Here is a 19,738-nt window from a genome sequence, read left to right as displayed (position 1 = left end):
CCTTCTTCATCTTCCAATAATGGAAATGGCTACTACAAATAAAAATGTCCTTTTTTAATTGACTCTGAATATGGACAGAGCAAGTACTATGTATGAAACAGTAACAAACACGTAACTATTACAACAGTATTAATCCTGCGGCACAAGCACAAAGCACATATCACATCAACTAAAAACACAAAAACGTTACTAAAATGGGGAGATAGAGTGGGATCTAAGGGGCGGAGGGTGGGTTGATATGCAGGGGACACAAAAAGACCACGCAGAAGTCGTTTGGATGACATATACACTCATTTTATGCTTTGGCAAATCAGGCTGAATACACAAAGTGATATAAATAAGTACTTTAAAAGCAGCTAAAATTCTCTATATGTTCAACTTCGTATGAGTGATGTATGTGCAGACGTTTCTCCAATGCAGGTGAGGTGACACGGTAAATTCCCAGTAAAGACCTGATGTAAAGCACTCAGTCCTACAATCAGCCATAGAGAGTTTACAAAGACGAGAAGTTTAGACGCATTACGGTGGTATTTCAGACATCACAGTCTGCTAAACGGCAAAATAGGATCATGATATTTGTTACAGGATGCAGGTCAGGGAACATGATGGTGCAGGTGTCTTTCGGGTGGGATTACATGACAGAGCACTTCTCTGCGCACTGCTTGAGGTCCTCTATGCTGGCCTGCGCCTTGTCCTTCAGCTCGTCCAGGTCCATGTTCTGGATGTTGCTCAGTTGGCCGATGATGGACTGCTTGTGTTCCTCTTCTCGGTTGTCCTCGGCGATCATTTTGGCCAGATCAGTGGGCAGTTGCACCTCCCCTCCCTCCTGGATCTGGGCCACGTCCAAATCATTCTAGAAGGAAGGAAGCAGAGATGCAAAAAGCAACTAATTGTGGGCAGTTGCACAGCATTTGCAGGGAAAATAAAGAAAATGCAAAAGAGTGATAAATGCGTCATTAACCTGCGTCAGCCTGTATTTGTCTCGGAAGTGAGTCCTAACAGCGGCACGTTCTGCTTTCTTCTGCGCAAAGTTGACTTCCCGCTCCTTCCTGGGGACACACATTATACTCACAGGTTCTGCAAGTCATTTTAGTCATACAGGATCATCTGCATATAAAACGCAGCGATATCTGTTGAGAAACGGAACGTGGAATCAAGAGTAATCCTCCGAAGATATGTCACTGATACGAAATACACATGTGCTTTTTTGTTTTGCATTTTCTATCTTGCTTTGCAAGGAAGACATTTTTACTAGTTCAGTTTCATCTCTCAAGTAAAAAAATGTTGATGCAGCTTCCTAGTATTTACATCTTTTGGTTAGTATCTTGCTGCAGAGATTGAAATTCCAGATAGTCAGGGGAGATCCACAGTTATCACCCAAAACAACCGTAAAGTGTTCCTTTGTCTAGCTGCTATATAATGAGATACTTTAAAAACATAATTTTCATACATAATAACAGAATAAGGAACTAAATGTGTTCTGTCCAGTGATCTTACACTTTCATATTTATTTAAATGCGCAAACGATACACAACCAGCAGAGGGCAGTCGGGGACAACTACTGTACTTATATTGATCCTGAAATTGAGATGTTTATCCTTGAATTGATGGGTATTTCAATAGGATTTATAAATACTGCATGAATAGAAAATGATCTTTAAATTTTGCTGAGTGGACAGTGGTTACTCCACTCATTTTTGTGCAATCACGATAAGGGGTGCAGGGTTACCAGTCGCCTCTGGGTATTTTTACCTCATGTCAGTTACAGTGTGTCTATATAACAGGTCTCCATCAGGGCTCACTATAAAGCAACAGCACAATAATAAGTTTAGGCTTGGCAGCACACGCTAACAAGGCTAAATGCTTGTTATGTACAGTAAACTGTTCTATGGGTTAGCTGCCACTCTCCAAGGTACTCGCTTTTTTCCCCTCAAAACTGAACCGTTTAAATGTACCCCCATTGAACTGTCACAGTGTAGCATGTTGGGTATACAGTATGCCATGCGATGAAGTTCGCCGAGGAAAATGAGGTTCTCCCACAATAGAATTTGCCAAGGGGGTTGGGTACTGTCCACGAGCTAGAGCTTGGGAACAGTACCGCTCCTAGCCGCATGTGGCGCTGTAGGAGAGCGTCACCTCCGGGCCCCCGTCCCAGTCAAAGGGAAACTGGCTGCCCCTGACGTTTTATTATTATTATTATTATTATTATTATTATTATTATTAATCTACTTATTTATTTAACCTCATACCTAATTTTACGCCGTATATCTTATTTTAAGCGGCAACTTATGTGGGCGCCTTATCGCGACATAGAAAGGTTGAATAGTCGATTCAAATAAAATTAAAAGTCTAAACTCTAAAGTTAGTAGGTACTGGAAACTACTGCACTACAACCAATATCTAAATTACTTAGTTGGATAAGAAATGAAAAAGATCCGGAATGATCGATAAGTTGCGCCTGCTATTCCAAAAGGCAGTCTTATCAGAAATCGGTGTATTTTTCATACCTTAATTATAGATCTAGTTATCTGAAACGCATATTTTAGTATAACTGAAAAAACAACAACAAAATAACAATAATAATGTAATACATTTTGTTTATAAGCGCTTTTCAAAGACACCTTAGGATCACATTAATCAACAGGCAGCGCTGTGAACTCACTCCACAGGAGATATAACACTAATATTCGCACAATGATTTTGTTCATGTTACTACAAACCCAGCAGTGAAAAGGAGCGGAAGTCCCATAAACGCGTAGCCTATAATAGTTCCAATGTAGAGCGCAAAGCAAGCATTTATCTGCGAAGAGGTGTATGAGCATATAACCAGCGACTGCACATGTCACTGTCCGCAAATCGCCAGAGACCCGGCAAACACCCCGCACTTACTTCTCATCCACTATCTGCTGCTGGATCGCCTCGTACTCCTCCTCCGTTCTTCCTTTCGCTGCACCCTCAGACTTCTCACCTTCAATTTCTTCTTCCTCCAAGCCGCCAGTTAGTGTTTTAAGCGGTCCCCCCACCACGTGTTTTATTATAAAAGACATACTATAATGGATTTTATAATAATCCTTTTCCAAGAGTCTCCTCTAGTTACAGGTACAAAACCACTGTGTTTTACCAATTTTTTTGGAATGAAAATCTTCGCGTTCTGGAGCTAATTTAATTAAAGACCACCATTAAGAAGAAGAAAGTTGAAACAGATATTACTGTCCATGCAATGCTGCCTTAGAGATGGTGGGGAGGGGAGCGCTCAGCACCGTCTGTGGCGGACAGCTCCTTTCAGACGGGGGGGCTTCACTGGATGAGGGATGGAATAAGCAGATTTGACTCAACGTTTTTCCCTCCTTTCTTTCCAATTTGGACTCTCTATCCAATACCATATGCAGGGTTGTCAACTTCACTCAGCTGGCTGGAGTGAGATTTTCAATTCGAGACAAATCTGCATACGCATTAACATGCATGTAACAGTTTTGTCGTATTATAGTCTGCAGATTTTGCAAAATAACTCAACGGTTTTAATGTAGCAATATTTTTGCGTTTATGATGGAATAATATACATTTGTCATAAGATTTCTTGCCAGAGCGCGAGAATACGAAAGCCTGAGTGTTACGCTAGATGCATGAAAGTTGGTATTGCTGTTTCTGACAGGCAGACGGGACTTAGGACTGAGGAAAGCAATATTTGCGTTGTGAACAATCCATCGTGTAATCGTGTTTAGACTAAGCGAAATGATCGAGGCGATTGCACTTTGAAAGAGACAAATAGAGAAACACATAACGTGGGACGCTAAAATTTTCTTCAGCGTTTACAGTAACTGGTGTAATGATTTACAGTATTTTAAAATATTTGTTTGTTGGTTGGGAAAGGAGGGACTGATTTTGATTTAGGCAGTTCATCTCAGTCTTTGTACAAGTAAAATGAAAAGCCAGGACCATCATTTACACCACTGCCATCTGAGAGGGGGGGGACAATATTTCCAATGTCTTTGACCCTAGGGCGGTGGTGTTCCCAGTGTCGGCAGTGAGGCTTGTCTAGGGCAGCACATGGGCTTCAACTGGCACAGAGTGCGAGTCTCCCGAAAGTCAGTATTAGGGTCACAGTATCCACTGGTGCATGAATATTGGTGTCCATGCCCCCCTTGGTAACTTTTCAGAGCTGATTGCAGAGCCTCACTTAAGTGTGCTTGATTTTTGACGTCCAGGCAGCCTTCGTCTTTATAAACATCGACATTTACCTGATTGCTTAAGTGTGCATAAGACACCCAAGCAGGCTGGCAGATTGAAAAACCATCCAATGACAGGTGCACATCCCTCCTTTCCCAAGGGCCTCATATTCTTCATGAAGCATTTTTTTCCCATTATATTCAGTCTGGGAGCATTGCATTCAGTTCATGGGAGGTTTACCCATGCAAAAATGTTCTGGGGGCAGAAGGAAAAATGATTGATTATCTCTCTGAACCAATCAGATTGTAGAGGAGGAGGGTCTGAGCAACTAAAGGAGTTGGGACCAGCCAATCAGATGTCTTGGCCACACCTCCTCCACAATTTGATCGGTTATCTCTCGGAACAAATCATTTTTTTCTTCTGCCCTCAGAACGTTTTTCTGTAAGTAAAACTCCCATGAGGTCGAATTAATCATGGGGTAAAGTTCAAGTAGCTCACCATAAGCACACAGACAAAAGAAAAAAAAATACATGGATAAATACATAGATTATCTCACATGCAAAGATCATGCACAAACAGGCTGGCATACGAATACACCGGAAGCATATGGGCAAACATGCGCCTTACGTCGGCAAAAATACGTCTCAATACTCTAATAGGCAGGTACACAAACATGGGTAATTCTGGGAACAGTTGGATAGCTGGTCTGAAAGCCCATTACAGGACGAGAAGAGTGAGCAAAGCCTGCAGATGTGGACAGCAGGCTGGGGGCTGGCACAGTTTATGACAAGTGGCAGGACTATCTACCACCCCCACTACAATGGAGAAAAATTAGAGTCCACAAAAATATCTTGAGATGGGTTTAAAACCAGGGTTTGCAAAGGTCTGAGTACTGCCAAAGAAAGGCCCAATTATGGCAGGGGAATCGAAGAGCACCTGGCAGTGTTGATGGTGCTCTAATGGATCCCAGCGGAAGGGTGACGGGAAGAGCTACTCGTCAGTCTGTCAACAATGCCTTCCTGCTGATAAGGGCTATGAAACGGAGGACGTTGAACACAATATCAGAAACAGTGCCGTTTTCTGCCATCATTTAAAATTTTGAATCCTTTTCCATTGTGTAGTAATTCATTTTATTCTTGTTGACTTGAAGAGCCTCATTGGCAGTATGTACTATCCTTAATTTCTGACCCCTCCCTCACTCTCTTCTTGATGTTTGGTGTCTGGAGATAAGGCAAGAGCAAGGTCATTTGTTTCACAAGCAAGACATTAAAAAGGTAGACGTACCTCTGTTGACGTCCCAAGAGAAACTGTTCACTTTCACCCCCCCCCACACCCCATTCAAATCACATCCAAGCTTGAGATGCGGACTGACGGCCGTTCTTTTGCTATAGTCCATAGGTGAATTTCTCAGCAGGACCATGGCAGAGCAGATCCATCTGAATGGAGTTTGCTCTGGGTCAAAGGGGAAAGGCAGGCTGAGGTATGGCCAAGCCATTGGTATCAGAGATCATTGATTGGATTTGCATTGGGGATGGGAGCAGGAGCCCGGCAATGCTTGGAACAGGTAGAATGTTCCCTGAAAACAGATGTCTGGCTTGATGACAAGCTTCCCACAAATTCCATTGTGACATCACAAACGGTCTAACTCCACTAACAAATCTCTTAAGCCTTAGTGCATAGAAATGACATAGAAAAAAAAACTATTATTTTTCACCAAGTCATTGATCTAGGTTTTGGAGGAGATTCTGGTGATGTCTTCAGGATTAACACCACGATGCGTTCTTCTTCACAGCTGCATGTTTGTGGAGCTCTGTTAATTAATCATCAGGTACGCTCAGAAACACGCATAAAGGAGAAGTGGTTTTGACTTTTCTCCTGGCACCCAGAACACATTTGGGTTTGGCATTTTATCAGGCATTCATTAATTCAACCCATATTCCTTCAGTTAAGTAGTGAATCCAAATGGTGATATTACAGCATACATCCACAAACAGGTAATCTCTGAATATCACCACGTTCCGGCTTTCTCCTCAACCCAGTTTGGAGGCGAGTAACCTGTCTGCTGGGAGGCTGAGAGCAGACATACCACCTGACACACAGAGGATCAGGAAAGGCCGTGTCAACACACAGCCTGGACACACTGCCTTAGTAAAAACATCCACATACCTTACCTGCCTCTGAGTGACACAACCATATTTCATAAACACACTGGAAGTTTAGGAAACTTCTGATTTCTCATTCACGTCAAATTTTTACAAAAAAACTTGATATGATTATCAAGTTTTCTTTCTGTGTTTTTAATTAAGAATTTCCACAGACAGAACGATAATATAACTATTTCTTGACTCATGGGCAGAAAGCACACAGAAGTAACATCAGCTTTCGATAATAAATGGTGATGACTGTGATCGTTATTAGGGATCGCGGCTCCTCTGGGAAAACGGAGATCCTTGTGCCAGGTATGAAGGTTGACACTTGGATGGGGGGTGTCGGATAACACCCACAAAACCTGCATCTGCTGACTGAGGTGTTTTGACAGCCAGTCGGCATTGACACCTATCTGGACCACATTGGACAGCTTAGATTGAATAGTATTTATAAAATTAAATGGTTCACATGCATAATGATTCACACATTAGAAAAGCCAGATCATGGAATTACCACTGGTCAGATTCAGATTTATAATTAAGATCAATCCAGCTAAACAGGATAGTATTTACATTCTTACAGATTACAACAGACTGGACTTGGGGTTAAACCTAAAAAGGAAGGAGGACATGGAGAGATGAGGCCAAATTATACTGTCTTCAATAAACAGTTTGTATCTACAGTTATAGGTACAGGAGCACAGAAGGGGACAGAGAAGGGTGTAGGCCCACGTGACAGAGAGCTAGCAGGAGACTGTCACTGAAATCTCTGCCGACATGGCACCCCCTAGTGGTGGGCAGTGGGTGATGCCCAGCAGGCAAAACATCACAAGAGAAGGGAAAGTAAAGCCTGACAACTGGAGCAGAAAATACATTTCCTCCAGTTCCGGGGAACCTTGAATTTCCCAAAGTCAAATGTACCATTTCAAGCTATGTCATGGCCCCAGGCCCCAATCAGGTTATTTAGAGAGTGACAGAATTACATCACAGCAGGTGAGGGCACAACTTCCTGCTGCTTCCTGACCAGATCTCTCTGCATCTCCAGCTCTGAGTGGGAAACCAGAGAGAAAAGCATGACAAAAATCAACAGTGACCCCAGGCTTCTCTTGGCACAGTGGACAAACAAATCGAAGACTAATGTAACCGCGGCTGGTTTCATTCCGTCCTTTCTTATTCCGGGAGTGAGACACTGATGTTCTGGCCAGTGGCTCCGGATACCAGGCCCTTAAGCTGTCTGACGTGTTCCTGCTCTGCTCCTCACACTTGTGTATGTGACAGACCTTCCTGATGACATTAAATGCTACATACAGCGCAGGCGGCATGACTGACCCGTCACAGCAAATGGCAACCCGGCATGGAGGGACATGTTTGAACCCTGGGCCCTGAAAGCAGGTCTGCCAGTACCAGGTCCCAATAAGGCTGGGACCGCTAATCAAGAAAAAGGTACCATCAAACATATTCCGGTCAGAACCATAGACACAAGACATTTATAGTCTTTAGGCGCCAAATGAGTTTGAACCCGAGACTAAGGCTTGTTTGGAATCATGCAGATTGCTAGCTTGCTAAGCTAATGAGTGTCTGGTGAAGAAACCAAAATTTGCTGGTTCAAATTCCCTAGATTTGCCATCTATAACGCAGCTGACGGGGATACTGATATAGAACATTTTCTGGAAGCCGTCTGAAGGTGGTTTGCCCTGTACACTGCCTACGGTCCTGACTTAAGGAGTGTGTCTTGGCTAGATTATTGAACGTTAACACAATTTGAAACACAGGATGCCTCTTTAAATCCTTGAGATGTTCCACCGGTTCATATATTTTTAGATTACAGGGCTCAATTTACGTACGAGTATGAAATACAAACACCAATTCAGGAAAAGGCATTGGGGGAGGGGGGAGTGTTTAGTATGGGGTTGTGCTGTCCTTTGTCCCACAGCGACACCAGCAGACAGACACGGTGAGCCACTGGAGAAGCACAGAACACCTCGCCTGATTTAGAGCTGCATACGACACACACATCACGGTGCCCATGGTTTCCAAAGCACAAACACTTCTCTGTACCCCTGTAGAGGAAGATTCTCCTGATCACCATTATCAGTGTAAATTATCTCAAGTAAATGAAATAAATTTGGGCCTTTCACCTCCCTCTAGTGTGCACATGCACTGATGTATAGAGACTAATATGCATACTGCAGTAAAATCCCATTATAACGGACTTGAAGGGACCTGGCAAAACAGTCCTTTATATCCAAAGTCCATTATACCCACTACAGGACACCACTTCCTCATGCCACACCCCAGCAGACACACTTGTGGTATAGATGATCATATTGTACATGTAGTAATCCAGCTTTACCTGACCAGATGTGTGACTATTAATAATCCCGACTACGTATCCGCGCTGGATATCACCGGCAGGCCACGTGCCTTGTAGGCAGAGCCTGCATGTCTGTTACAGCCAAACAAAACTACAGCCAAAAGCGGCCCTGGGGACCAAATTGTTTGTCTGTTATAAATGAAATTCTATTATATGCGAGTCCACTTTTTCTGCATGTTCCTAAATGCACACAGCTGGGACCAGCAGACCTCATCCGTTATAGACAATATTCCGTTATAAGCGAGTCCCCTACAAACGGGATTATACTGTAACATAGCTATACTTGTCCAGCAGAAGCATGTACAACCTAAAACAATTAGCAGAGTCAGAACATAAGGGGACTGTAAAATATCACTGAACTTCTGTTTATAAAGGGCGAAAATGTACAAACTGCGACGCACTAGACAGAGTAAATGCTGGGAATTATTGGCGTAGGCCAGAGCAGACTGGTTTCAAAGTGGCTGGAGACAGCTTTCCCCTTTAGCTTGTGTTGCAAAAGATCCACAATAGGTTCTTGGTTCCAATGTACAATAAGAAACTAGCAGCATGCGATAAAATGGCACGTCAGCCCAAGTAGATGAAATCCAATTTGATTTGGGGTTGCTGGGATGATGCCACTTACACTTCGGTATTTTGAAATGCGCGGTTACCACCTGCTCCACTCATTGAGAACTGTTGGGGTTCTGCAGAAGCAAGGTGTTGTCATGTAATGGATGTGCATGAGAGACTATGGAAATCTCAGATCTTTCACATCAACAAATTAGACCAGTATTTCTCAATCTGGTCCTCGGGGACCCCCAAACAGTCCATGTTTTTGCTCTTTCCTAGCAGTCTCTACCCTAGCGGGAGCTGGGAGGGAGCAAACCCATCAGAGGATCAGACTGAGAAACACTAGACAGACAGAGAGTATGACAAACAAGAGCCAGAAGCCAGTTTAAACAGAAAGCCAAGATGCCAACACACTCTTGGGAAAGGACACACTACCGCAGCAGCCAGGACATTTTGTGGGTGTAATAAAACAATGAAAACACCTAATATCATGCAAATATCATAAGTCTAATGAGTAGTATGGCAACCCTACCTTCAGAGCATTTTCAATCCAACACTGATGCACAGAGAAGATGTGGATTACACAACCCCATTTAGACAAGATTTACTCCTTTGGAGCTTTTGAGAAACGTACCCTCATTTAAAATGAATTATGTTAATTAATTAATTACCCAGCACCACCTCTGGCAATGGAATCAAACCAGGCAAAGAGATGATTAGAAATGAGCTTGAAAGAAAGAGACACGGTATCCAGTGTAATCCCACAAATGGGTGCCCTGTAGCTGAGGGCCTGCAAGACGTGCTGTTCAAACTGCCGGCTAAATGATTCTTGCACACGGTAACTGCACTGTAACACCATGGCTACATTTCAATCACACCACTGCATTTCCTCGTGGGAAGCGTGCCAAAAAAAATAAATAAATAAAACCAACTGAACTCAGACCCTTACGAAGGACCCCACTCCGCAGGACGATGTGAATCCCTGATGTTCCACATAAACAGAGTGTGTGCGCTCATGTTATTTACATTTTCAGGGCCACGTAAAAGCACGACAAACAGCAGAGAACTTGCTTTCACGCTAAGGGTTATTAAACAGGAAGCCTTTCCTGTTATGCTGACACTCGGGGATTTAGGGTTAGGGTTTCATCCGGAAGGAACACTCCTGGAGTCAAACATCACACAGAGACACTTTCAATGTTTGTGTATTTTTTTTTCCCCCGTTTGTCATTTTCTTTAGACTGGTCAGACGGAATGATTTATTCATTATCATGGCAGCATAATAAACAATGAACATTGATAGCACGCACAGTACTTCAAGGCCTCACCGCATGCACAGCTCTCTATGTGTTCACAGGTACACTTGGAACATTTTACTTTTGTTGCTCCGGCAATCCTTTGGGTGTATTTTTTCCCCCCAATTTTATTTTTGTCGTCCATTAAATATATTTGCGTTACGAAACAAACCCACGTATTGTGAATCTACCGTTTCGGAATTGGTCCTCCTCCACACGGTACAGAATTCCCGAAGGAAAGGGGTGGTGGAATGGGCGCTCCATTTCAGGACTGGTTTCCATTTTGATAAATGTGATTATAGAGAAGCCTGCCTCACAAGCCGGGGGAGGGTAAAAAGCAGAAAAACAAAAACAAAAAAACCGACTTTTAAAAAAGGAATAAAAACAGTCTGTGGTGGTAGGGGGCACGGCCAAGGGGAGGGCGGGGACTGGTTTGGAGGCACTTGGGCACACAGCAAGGCCTCACCTCCCTTACACGCAAACGCACTGCCAGGACTGGCCCCACACAAGGAACGGGGAGGGTGGGGTTTCCGGGAGCGACAAGGTGTAAAAGAAAAGGCCAGCCTTACCCTCATCCTTGCCATAGGGTGAGAGAGAGAAAAAAGGTGAAGAAGAAAGAGGGAAACGGAGGGGGGAGGCACAGGGTGGGGAAGATGGCTCGAGATGCGCTACACAACAATAATGGGGGGTGGGTTGGTCTACAACTGAATTGGGGTAAGCGTGAGGTTTGGGGGAGTCTACAGTCCCAGAGTGCTGGTATGGATCCGAGGAGCGGACCCCCCCAGGGAGGCAGGCCTCCTCACCAGCCTCCTCATGTGCCCCCCCCCCCCCCCCCCCCCCACCACCCCCCCGGAGCCCATGGCCTGTCCTCCTCACAGGTAGAGCTCCTTGGACATGATGTGCTGCAGCTTCTCCCTCAGCAGCTGAAAGCTGGGCCGCTCCACTGGGTTCAGGGTCCAGCACTGCTTCATGATGTCATAGACCACCAGCGGACAGCCGTCCGGGGCATCCATCTTGTAGCCCTTCTCCACCCGGGGCACCACCTCCTTCAAAGGCTGCAGTAGGGGGAGAGACAAGTGGCAAACTGACTCTCGCGCCTTGCCAAAGCGGCTCATTTTACAAATTACAGGCTGTGCAGGCACCCAGCGGGGAATCAGCACCGACTGGCCTGGCTGACATCCACCCCCTCTAAGGAGTTTTGCTGCAGTGACCAGCTAAGAAACAGCTCCAACCAGAGTTGCAAAATTCTGTGAATTTTCAGTTCAAAACTTTCCACAGGAATTAACGGGAATTTATGGGTAGCAATAAGAGTGAACTTGGAAATTTACTGCATTGCAGGTTACTCTATAACAGGCAACTTTGACATAGTTAATAAACAACATCTTGATGGCACTAATAGGGATACCACTGTATAACCAACTCGCTTGTGAGTAACTATGTGCGACTAAAAACACCCCAAAGCACGTGCATCAAAACACACTGTTTGTAAGTCATATTCTATGTTGCATTAGTGTAATAAAGTGAGACAAACTTTCAGATCATCTGATTACTAGAACAAGGCTGCCCTCTTATGGAAGGATAAAGAAAAATTCCAAGGGAGGAAGTAAAAGCCCAGGATACCAGGCAGGTGTACTCACAATTCTGGGGTAAGGCACACGCCCAAAGGAATAGATTTCCCACAGCAAAATGCCATAGCTCCACACGTCCGATTTGGTGGAGAATTGCTGCTTGTAGAGAGGGAGAAGTTACATGGTAAAGTGAAACACAAGACCTGGACAAATACTGATACATGGATACACACACATGCCAAGAGCCCATGTACCTTCTCCCTGAGGGCTTCCGGTGATGTCCACTTCACGGGCAGCTTGGCCGTGTCCTGCGTGGAAGACGCCTCCTTTGTCAGGCCAAAGTCACTGACCTTGGCAATGTTGTCCTCAGACACCAGCACGTTCCGGGCAGCCAAGTCTCTGTGTACAAAGTTGTTGGCCTCTAGGTATTCCATAGCCTCGCACACGTCCCTGGGGGATGGAGGGAGAGAGCGCTATGAGATGAGGCAGACCACAGGCACATAGCGCCGGCACATCAGAAAGGAGCAGTAGAACGGCACCACTCACAGGGAGAACTTGAGAAGGCATTCCCCTCCCAGCACGGTGCGACCTCGCGAGCGCAGATAATCCACCAAACTGCCCTGAGGACAGACCAGCGCAGGGTCACGGTCAATCAGGGGTTTATCACAGAGTACAAAACAGGGGACACCATGGATGGGACACCAGTCAGCTATAGCTCAGCCTTTCCATTACCACCTCAAGGACAGTTTAATCTGCACCTAATCATGACCTGGTAGGTGGCGTGTGGAACACAGAGAGGATGAAGTCTTGCCCACCTTGGCCATGTACTCCGTCACGATGAAAAGGCCGTTATCCTCCAGGATCACGCCCAGCAGCTGCACCAGGTTGTTGTGACGTAGCTGCCTGCAAGGTGGAGGAGCAGTCGGTGATAGTTAGCTCACTGTTAACACGGCCATCTCTCACCGCCACATCTCGGCCTCTGTCCCAACTTTGCATGTGATGCTGCTGCATAAAGGTAACTGACAAAAATCGGTAGACAGCTTTCCTTCTTCAAACAATGAAATGAAGAAAAACAATAATGGAAATGGACAACACCTCGTCAGAAAACAAACTCACGTCATGACAGAGGCCTCGGCGATGAAGGCCTGTGCTGTCGCGTCGTTTTTGATGCACTTTACTGCCACCTTGGTCCCTCGGTAGTCTCCCACCATCACATCTAAGAGGAGTGAGAGAGAGAGCCGCTCAGTGCCGTCCTGACTGCGCGCATACACTCGTACCCTCGTGACACAGTCCAGCAGCACCAGCCTCAGGCAGCTGAGATGCGTACCCCCAAATTCTCCTTTCCCGATGGTCTGTAAGAGCTTCAGCTCCTTTTGGTTGAGAGCCCAGCCACCTGCAGGGAGGCACAAGGGGGTTCAGGAGCCAGGACTGACCGTCAGGATTATCATGCTTTTAAAACTGCCTCAACAGCAAAAGCAGAGTGGGGTGATGGTGACCCTCCAGTGCAGGATAGGGGGAATAAGCGTGCTGGGACAAAGACCAGAGGACAGGGGCTGCAGGGGCATAAACGGCCAACAGTGTCTTACTTCGAGAGAACTCGTCCTGGGCTGCTACCGTCCCCTCCATGAGCTTTGGCTTGATGAGGCGGGTGCAGAGGCCGTCAGCATCTTTGGTGTAATGCTGTGGACAGACACAGGGAGGCAGCAGTGGCCGAGTCATTGGACTGTGTACATTTGGAGAGGATGCAGGGAAAAAAAAAAAAAAGAGCTCGCTGGAGCACTGCTGGAATGTACCGTCTCCTCCCCACTGCAGCAGACAGCAGAAGCTCCTACACTAGTGGACTAGAATTTAATAGCATCGAAAGTAGTTTACACGTAAATGAACAGCTGTTATTTCAGGCTGAGCAGTACATATTACACTGCATTAGTGGGCAGCCTAAGGGAGACTGACATTCTGAACATCACAAAAGCAGATACTGTAAGAAAAACGGCAAATGATTTTCATTGAAGCCATGCCAATGCATTTTTGAAAAGACATGCAGCAATCTGTCCCATATCCTACATACACATAGATATGGGAATTGGGTGAGGAGTATTGAGAACTTCTCTTGTTAAATTATCTAGAACCTGGTCTCCAAACTTCCTCTTCACCACTTCCTGTTCAGTACCTGTTCTGGGAACAGCAGCACAGCCAGCAGCAATATCATGCCTCATGCACATATATATTTGGACTTCTTTATTAGCAAGAAACCCATATGCTGACTGACTTACTCTGTTTGCAGCTGTACATACTCATACATTTATACAGCTGGATTCCTAAGCAAGTGATTTGGGTCACGTTCTGTAAAAATGCATTATGCTTTCTGGAATCCCATCCTGGAAGTCTTACACAGCCACCACCTGCTGTCTATACTGAGAATCCTGAGGGATGAACGTGTCATTGCCATTATGGAGGCCTAGGTCTGTACGATGAGCCCCCCAGGCTCCCCACAGCATTAGAGCAGTACAGCTCAAAAACCACACGGGTAAAGGCATGGACTGAAAGCAGTGTAATCCGGCTCTCCCACTGGAGTTTGGGTGGAGCGCAAAGCCGGGACCAGCTGGCCGAAAGGAGACACGTCCGACAGCTAGGAGATCCTCCCCAGGGCCGTGTGGATCTGTGACAGGCTGTCCAAAGTCAACAGAAAAATGCAAAGAATGCCGCAAGAAAATGAATTACAGAGGAGGGACAGGGTCTCAGGATAGGTTAGGGTCCAGTGGGAGAAGCAGAACAGGCAGCCAGAAGCTGGCTAGGAAGAAATGAGACTCTCCTGACATGCCTACTGCCGACTCCCCCTCAGTTATCTCCAGAAACAAGATCATTTTATAAGAGTCATATGCCGCAATTTTAATCTCCATGTAGACCTTGACAATAACAAAGCATTTGAGTTCTGTAAGCTAATGAATTTCAGACATTTTATTGTATCAGTTAAGATATTTCTAAACCTACTGATAAGATGGGCCATTGTTCAGATTTAGTTATTACGAAAGTCTTAAAACTGAGACCCCCTATATTTGAAACTCGCTTATCATTATTCTGTATGTATATATTTTCTTACAGATAATGAACAGAATTTGGAGTACAGCACTATAATGAAACATTAATTCAGAAACAACTGAAGATTTTGTGTCATACGAATGGTATCTAAAGGTTCATCAATCCTGCACTTATCATGAAATACTTTTCAGTTAAAGTTAAACCAGTACTGCCGTGGAGGAACAAGGAAAAGCCACCAAAGTGACAGCAGACATGGGAAAACAAGACCACTGCACCAACCTTTCAGCTACAGAGCAGGACTATGGTCTCACAGCTGTTGAATGAGCCACCAAGTCATTTCACCAAACTCAGTGATATTATTGACGGTCTTATAAACTCCTCTGGTCCAATCTTCACTGCTGTATTCAGTACATTTAAATGTGAAGTAGCAGCTTCTTTTTTCAGGGATAAGATTCCTAAAATTTTGCCTCACAAAACTATTTTAGGGTCCTTCTGCTTTTACTGATATCCATTTCCCACACTGTCAAAGTTACTAGGTCTTTCTACTCAGCAGGCTGCACTATGTTAAACATAATAATGTATCATCTTAGGCCATCAAATTGGCCCTGAAACCCTCTTCCAAATCCCTTCAAGTCAGTTTTTACAGCATTTACAAAAAATATAAAGAATATTGCCTATTCCTTATGCCTGGGAATATTTTGACTCCTGCTGTAGACAACCATAACAAAACACTCCTAAAAGTAAAATCTTGATGCTTCTATGATTTAGTTAGTAAGATCCACTCAACCTTTTTCACCAGTGATTTTAAGAGGTTTCACTCTGGTTTTCACTGTTCCAGTCAAAGTCTTACATGTTCTCTGTTCTACTGTTAGATCTTGCAGCCCTTGACACAACTGATCATGATATTCGGATAGAGTACAACATGGGCTGCCATAATGGGAGCTGCATTAAACTAAATTAGGTCATATCTCATGGAAAGGACATACAGTACTCTGCAAAAGCCTTGGGCAGTCAAAGAAAAGGTTTATAACTATTTAGCCAAGCAGAAAGTTTGTGTTTATACTGAACAAACAAAAAACACAATTTAACAGTGGACCATATGCAAATTAACAATAACACATAAAAACTAATAAGAACCACCGCTTCAGTTCCCAAACCTCTGCTCAGGGGCATAAGTTATATATTAAATTTCACCACCAGCTCAATTAACAATCAAATAATTCAACGAGGTATTGATTAGCCAAAGATGATGTGCTAGTAGTGCAGTCAAAAAATATGAGTACAGACGCGCCTCTACTTACGAATGAGATACGTTCCGAACAGCCGTTCGTAACTTGAAGTCTAAGTCATTATTCATCATCATTTCAAGGGCATACGCGAGTACAAAGAGATAGGATGCTGGGAGTACGCACGCTACCCTGCTGCGCGGCGGGAGTAGCGGCCAGGAGTCGTACTAGGCGGAACTGGTACGCAGAAAAAACAATTGATGTTGCAGACAGGAAACGGGAGCCCAAGGAACACAACTTGGACTTACGCTCCTCTTCGTTTGTATGTTTGAAAGTTCGTGAGTAGAGGAGCGCCTGTGTGTGTGTATTGTATTGTATGTCTATGTGTGTGTATATATATATAAATAAAAATACAATACAATACAATACACGCACACGTTTATTTACTTATTTGAAGTGAGATGATTTTAGGAAGGAATTCTATCACAGGTGTGCTGTGGTGTGTGTTTACAGAGATCGGATCAAGGCAGTATCCCTGTCAGTAAATGTAGCTTTGGCCCTTTCATCCATTTACTTTGACAACGGACTGCTGCGGCTGGTGACATTTTTGTCTGCAGGAGTCTGCCCCCTGGTGGCGGCGTCTGGCACACCAAGCAGCTGTGGGAAAATGGGACCTGGCTGGGGAAGCCTAGCCTTTCATTTTGACAAAAACATTTTAATGGAATTGCCATTTCAGTAGGGAGTTCCCGCTGTGGTAGGGGTTAAAGTTCCCTATGAATAATGTGGGTGGGATATTATTTTTGCTGCTGTTTTTTTTTGGTACTTATTATAATTTCTTCTCTGCTAATTTTCATTTACTTAAAAAGCCTATAAAATATTTTGTAAACCCTGTCATTAAAACAATGCTATATAAATAAAGATTAATTGCAATTTTTAAGCAAGGCAACGTTGGGGGAAAAAAAGAAAAGAATGAATCTTGGATTATCCCTTTCTTTTTATTCGGCCCGAGTTTTGAGAAGTTGCGGACAAGAAATGGGAGCCCAATGAACACAATTTGGACTTACAGTCCTCTTCGTTCGTAAGCCCAAAAGTTCGTAAGTAGAAAGTTCGTAAGTAGAGGAGCGTCTGATATTAGATGGTTGCAGCAAATACTAGAGTGACTTCAGGAGAGGCTTTGATACAGCTAAGCTGACACAAAGATTAAGCATAGGTATCACAAGGACATTAACATTTTTAAACATTTTCTCTGATTTCTTAAGATTTCGGGACAGTAATGCATGTTCAGATTGGTTCCACTGAGGAATAACCACCAAACATCACTTATGGTGTGCCTCAAAGCTCTACCAAGGTCCTGTTCGTTTGTGACCGATGAAGCTCTCCATCACATGCCGTATATCTGAGATAAATACACAGATGTTAAACAGTCAAAACCTGAAATGCTTCTCTTTGGTTCAAAAGGTTCCGTGGGGGATGTTAGCATTACATCTTTCTCCAGGACAAAGTCTTTGGGTTAGAACAGAGATCAGTGCTGAGACACATTTGTAATGTCACCAAACTGTCATTTTACCGGATTATGCCCTTCTTGACCAGCAGGCTCTACCACTATAGTAATCTTTTTGAGGATACATTAACCTTAAGTGACTTAGAGAAAATTCCACATATCTACTAACCAAATTTAAAAGCACACAACAGTTCATTTTTAAAACAGTTTCACAGGTTACCCTTTTCATTTAGAAATGACTTTAAAATCCTCCTCAAGTCCCTAAACTCTTGCACCTGAATATTTGAAGGATTTCCTAGTCAGTTAAATACCATTATGAGCTCAGATCCTCTGATATTAATATGATTCTACAACATATGACACTAATAGACATTGAAGAAGACATCTTTTGGCCTTTATGGGCCAAAGAACAGAATCAGTCGACGTTCTGAAGAAACAAGTCCATTATTTTATCAACATTCATCACATTTGTATTCTACAGTTCCCCATTTTTATTCTGTATTCCTGTTTGACTATTTCACTTTAGCCAAATTTCTCATCTTCCTTCAACCATAAAGCTTTTCAAACTACACTGCTATATGAAATAAAACTATTTATAGATTGAACCAAGTGCAGTTAGGGTTAGCTACACAAAACTCCAGTCACATAGCATGACGTCTCAGTGACGGTGATGCTCTGCCGCTCTCTCTCTCACACACACACACACACACACACACACACACACACACACACACACACACACACACACACACACACACACACACACACACACACACACACACACACACACACACACACACCTACCTACCTTTGAGGGGACCATTCATTCATTTCTATGGCCAAAACCCTAATCCCAAAGATTACCCCTACCCAGCTCTAACCAAACAAAATACAAATTTTTAGTTTTTTCACTGCAGTCACAGATTTCTATAAAAAAGATTCCCCTTATGGGGATTCAAAAAACGGTCGCCACAACATCAAAATATCAGGTATTTATTGCATTGTGGGAACATTCAGACAGACACACACACTTAGTGATTCCTCAATTCCATCCACTAATGTAGACGAGGAGACATAGGCCCCTCATTAGGGGGGGGATGGGTTTCAGGTATCTTGTGCCCAGCCTGCTCACCTCCACGAGCTGCATGAGGTTGATGAAGTACTCCTCCTCGTCGATGGTGAGCTTGCCGTCATGGTAGATGATTCGATAGTGCTCCACCTTGCCCTCGCAGCTAACGCACAGCGTGTAGTCCCCAGGGTAATTGGTGCTCTCACGCACCAGGAAAAGCCCCGTCTCTGGTGGGTACAGCAGGCGCTCAGCCTGCTCACGGGTGATCTTCCCATGGAACCATCTGGAAGGAGAGATGGGAGGGTGAGAGACAGAAAGCGCACTTATGCGAACACAAGTACGGCGAAAAGCCAAATGCTACCCAAGACTGCAACCGCTATCGGATTACCGTCAAGTCAGTTGAAATGTATGCTGCCTCAAACACTGTACATGTTCACAGCAGTTTCACAGGGGTCAAAGGCTTCTTGAGAACCATGAATTAATCCTCCAATATAACAACACACCTAGTGAGGATTCTCTCCATCAAAGAAAGAAAGAAAAAAAAAAAGCAGTATCCGAGATATGGTCAGCATGTCTTCTTCCCCCTGGCAGGCAGGGGGCATGCTTGAGTCAACTCACATCCTGCTCCCTCAAGTTTCACCTTGTGGCTGTGGCCTCCTGTGCTGCTGCAGGGGAGTTACCTATGCGAAAACAGGAAGTGCTGCAGAGAGCTAGCGGCGCCCCAAAAACCGCCGTGCCAACAGGAAGGCTGCAGAAATGCCTGCCGGCCTGCAGCCGTGCTGGAGCACTCTGCGGCGCCGGGCAGAGCC

At 44.4% G+C, this 19,738-nt stretch overlaps 2 protein-coding genes across 3 annotated transcripts in view; both read right to left on the bottom strand.

Moving 5' to 3' along the window:
- Positions 1-26: 26 nt before the first annotated feature.
- Positions 27-3,199, bottom strand: LOC125706006 (complexin-3-like). The gene is made up of 3 exons (XM_048972419.1): positions 2,890-3,199; positions 962-1,049; positions 27-853 (listed from the first exon to the last, which is right to left on the bottom strand). The coding sequence occupies exons 1-3, from the start codon at positions 3,045-3,047 to the stop codon at positions 632-634; spliced, it is 468 nt and encodes a 155-aa protein (XP_048828376.1). The 5' UTR covers positions 3,048-3,199; the 3' UTR covers positions 27-631.
- A 7,224-nt stretch (positions 3,200-10,423) lies between these two features.
- The window catches only part of csk (C-terminal Src kinase), a 31,091-nt gene continuing 21,776 nt past the window's right edge, over positions 10,424-19,738 (bottom strand). For both annotated transcript variants that reach the window (XM_048972418.1, XM_048972417.1), the window contains exons 5-13: positions 18,993-19,212; positions 13,684-13,777; positions 13,425-13,490; positions 13,214-13,313; positions 12,913-13,000; positions 12,644-12,717; positions 12,352-12,547; positions 12,167-12,253; positions 10,424-11,584 (exon numbers count right to left, since the gene is read on the bottom strand). In XM_048972418.1, coding sequence (XP_048828375.1) covers positions 11,402-11,584; positions 12,167-12,253; positions 12,352-12,547; positions 12,644-12,717; positions 12,913-13,000; positions 13,214-13,313; positions 13,425-13,490; positions 13,684-13,777; positions 18,993-19,212 — 1,108 coding nt within the window. In that variant the 3' untranslated portion in view covers positions 10,424-11,401. The remainder of the gene's footprint in view (positions 11,585-12,166; positions 12,254-12,351; positions 12,548-12,643; positions 12,718-12,912; positions 13,001-13,213; positions 13,314-13,424; positions 13,491-13,683; positions 13,778-18,992; positions 19,213-19,738) is intronic.

Source organism: Brienomyrus brachyistius, chromosome 13 (assembly GCF_023856365.1).
Source record: "Brienomyrus brachyistius isolate T26 chromosome 13, BBRACH_0.4, whole genome shotgun sequence".
Classification (NCBI taxonomy): domain Eukaryota; kingdom Metazoa; phylum Chordata; class Actinopteri; order Osteoglossiformes; family Mormyridae; genus Brienomyrus; species Brienomyrus brachyistius.
The sequence above is the reverse complement of the archived record's forward strand: the minus strand, read 5'-3'. Positions and strand labels throughout refer to the sequence as shown.

Excerpts from the sequence above, each read along its gene's own strand:
- LOC125706006 (XM_048972419.1), bottom strand. The coding sequence starts at position 3,047 with ATGTCTTTTATAATAAAACACGTGGTGGGGGGACCGCTTAAAACACTA. Across the intron at positions 1,050-2,889 it reads CAGCAGATAGTGGATGAGAA|GAAGGAGCGGGAAGTCAACT; the intron begins GTAAGTGCGGGG and ends GTGTGTCCCCAG. Across the intron at positions 854-961 it reads ACAAATACAGGCTGACGCAG|AATGATTTGGACGTGGCCCA; the intron begins GTTAATGACGCA and ends CCTTCCTTCTAG.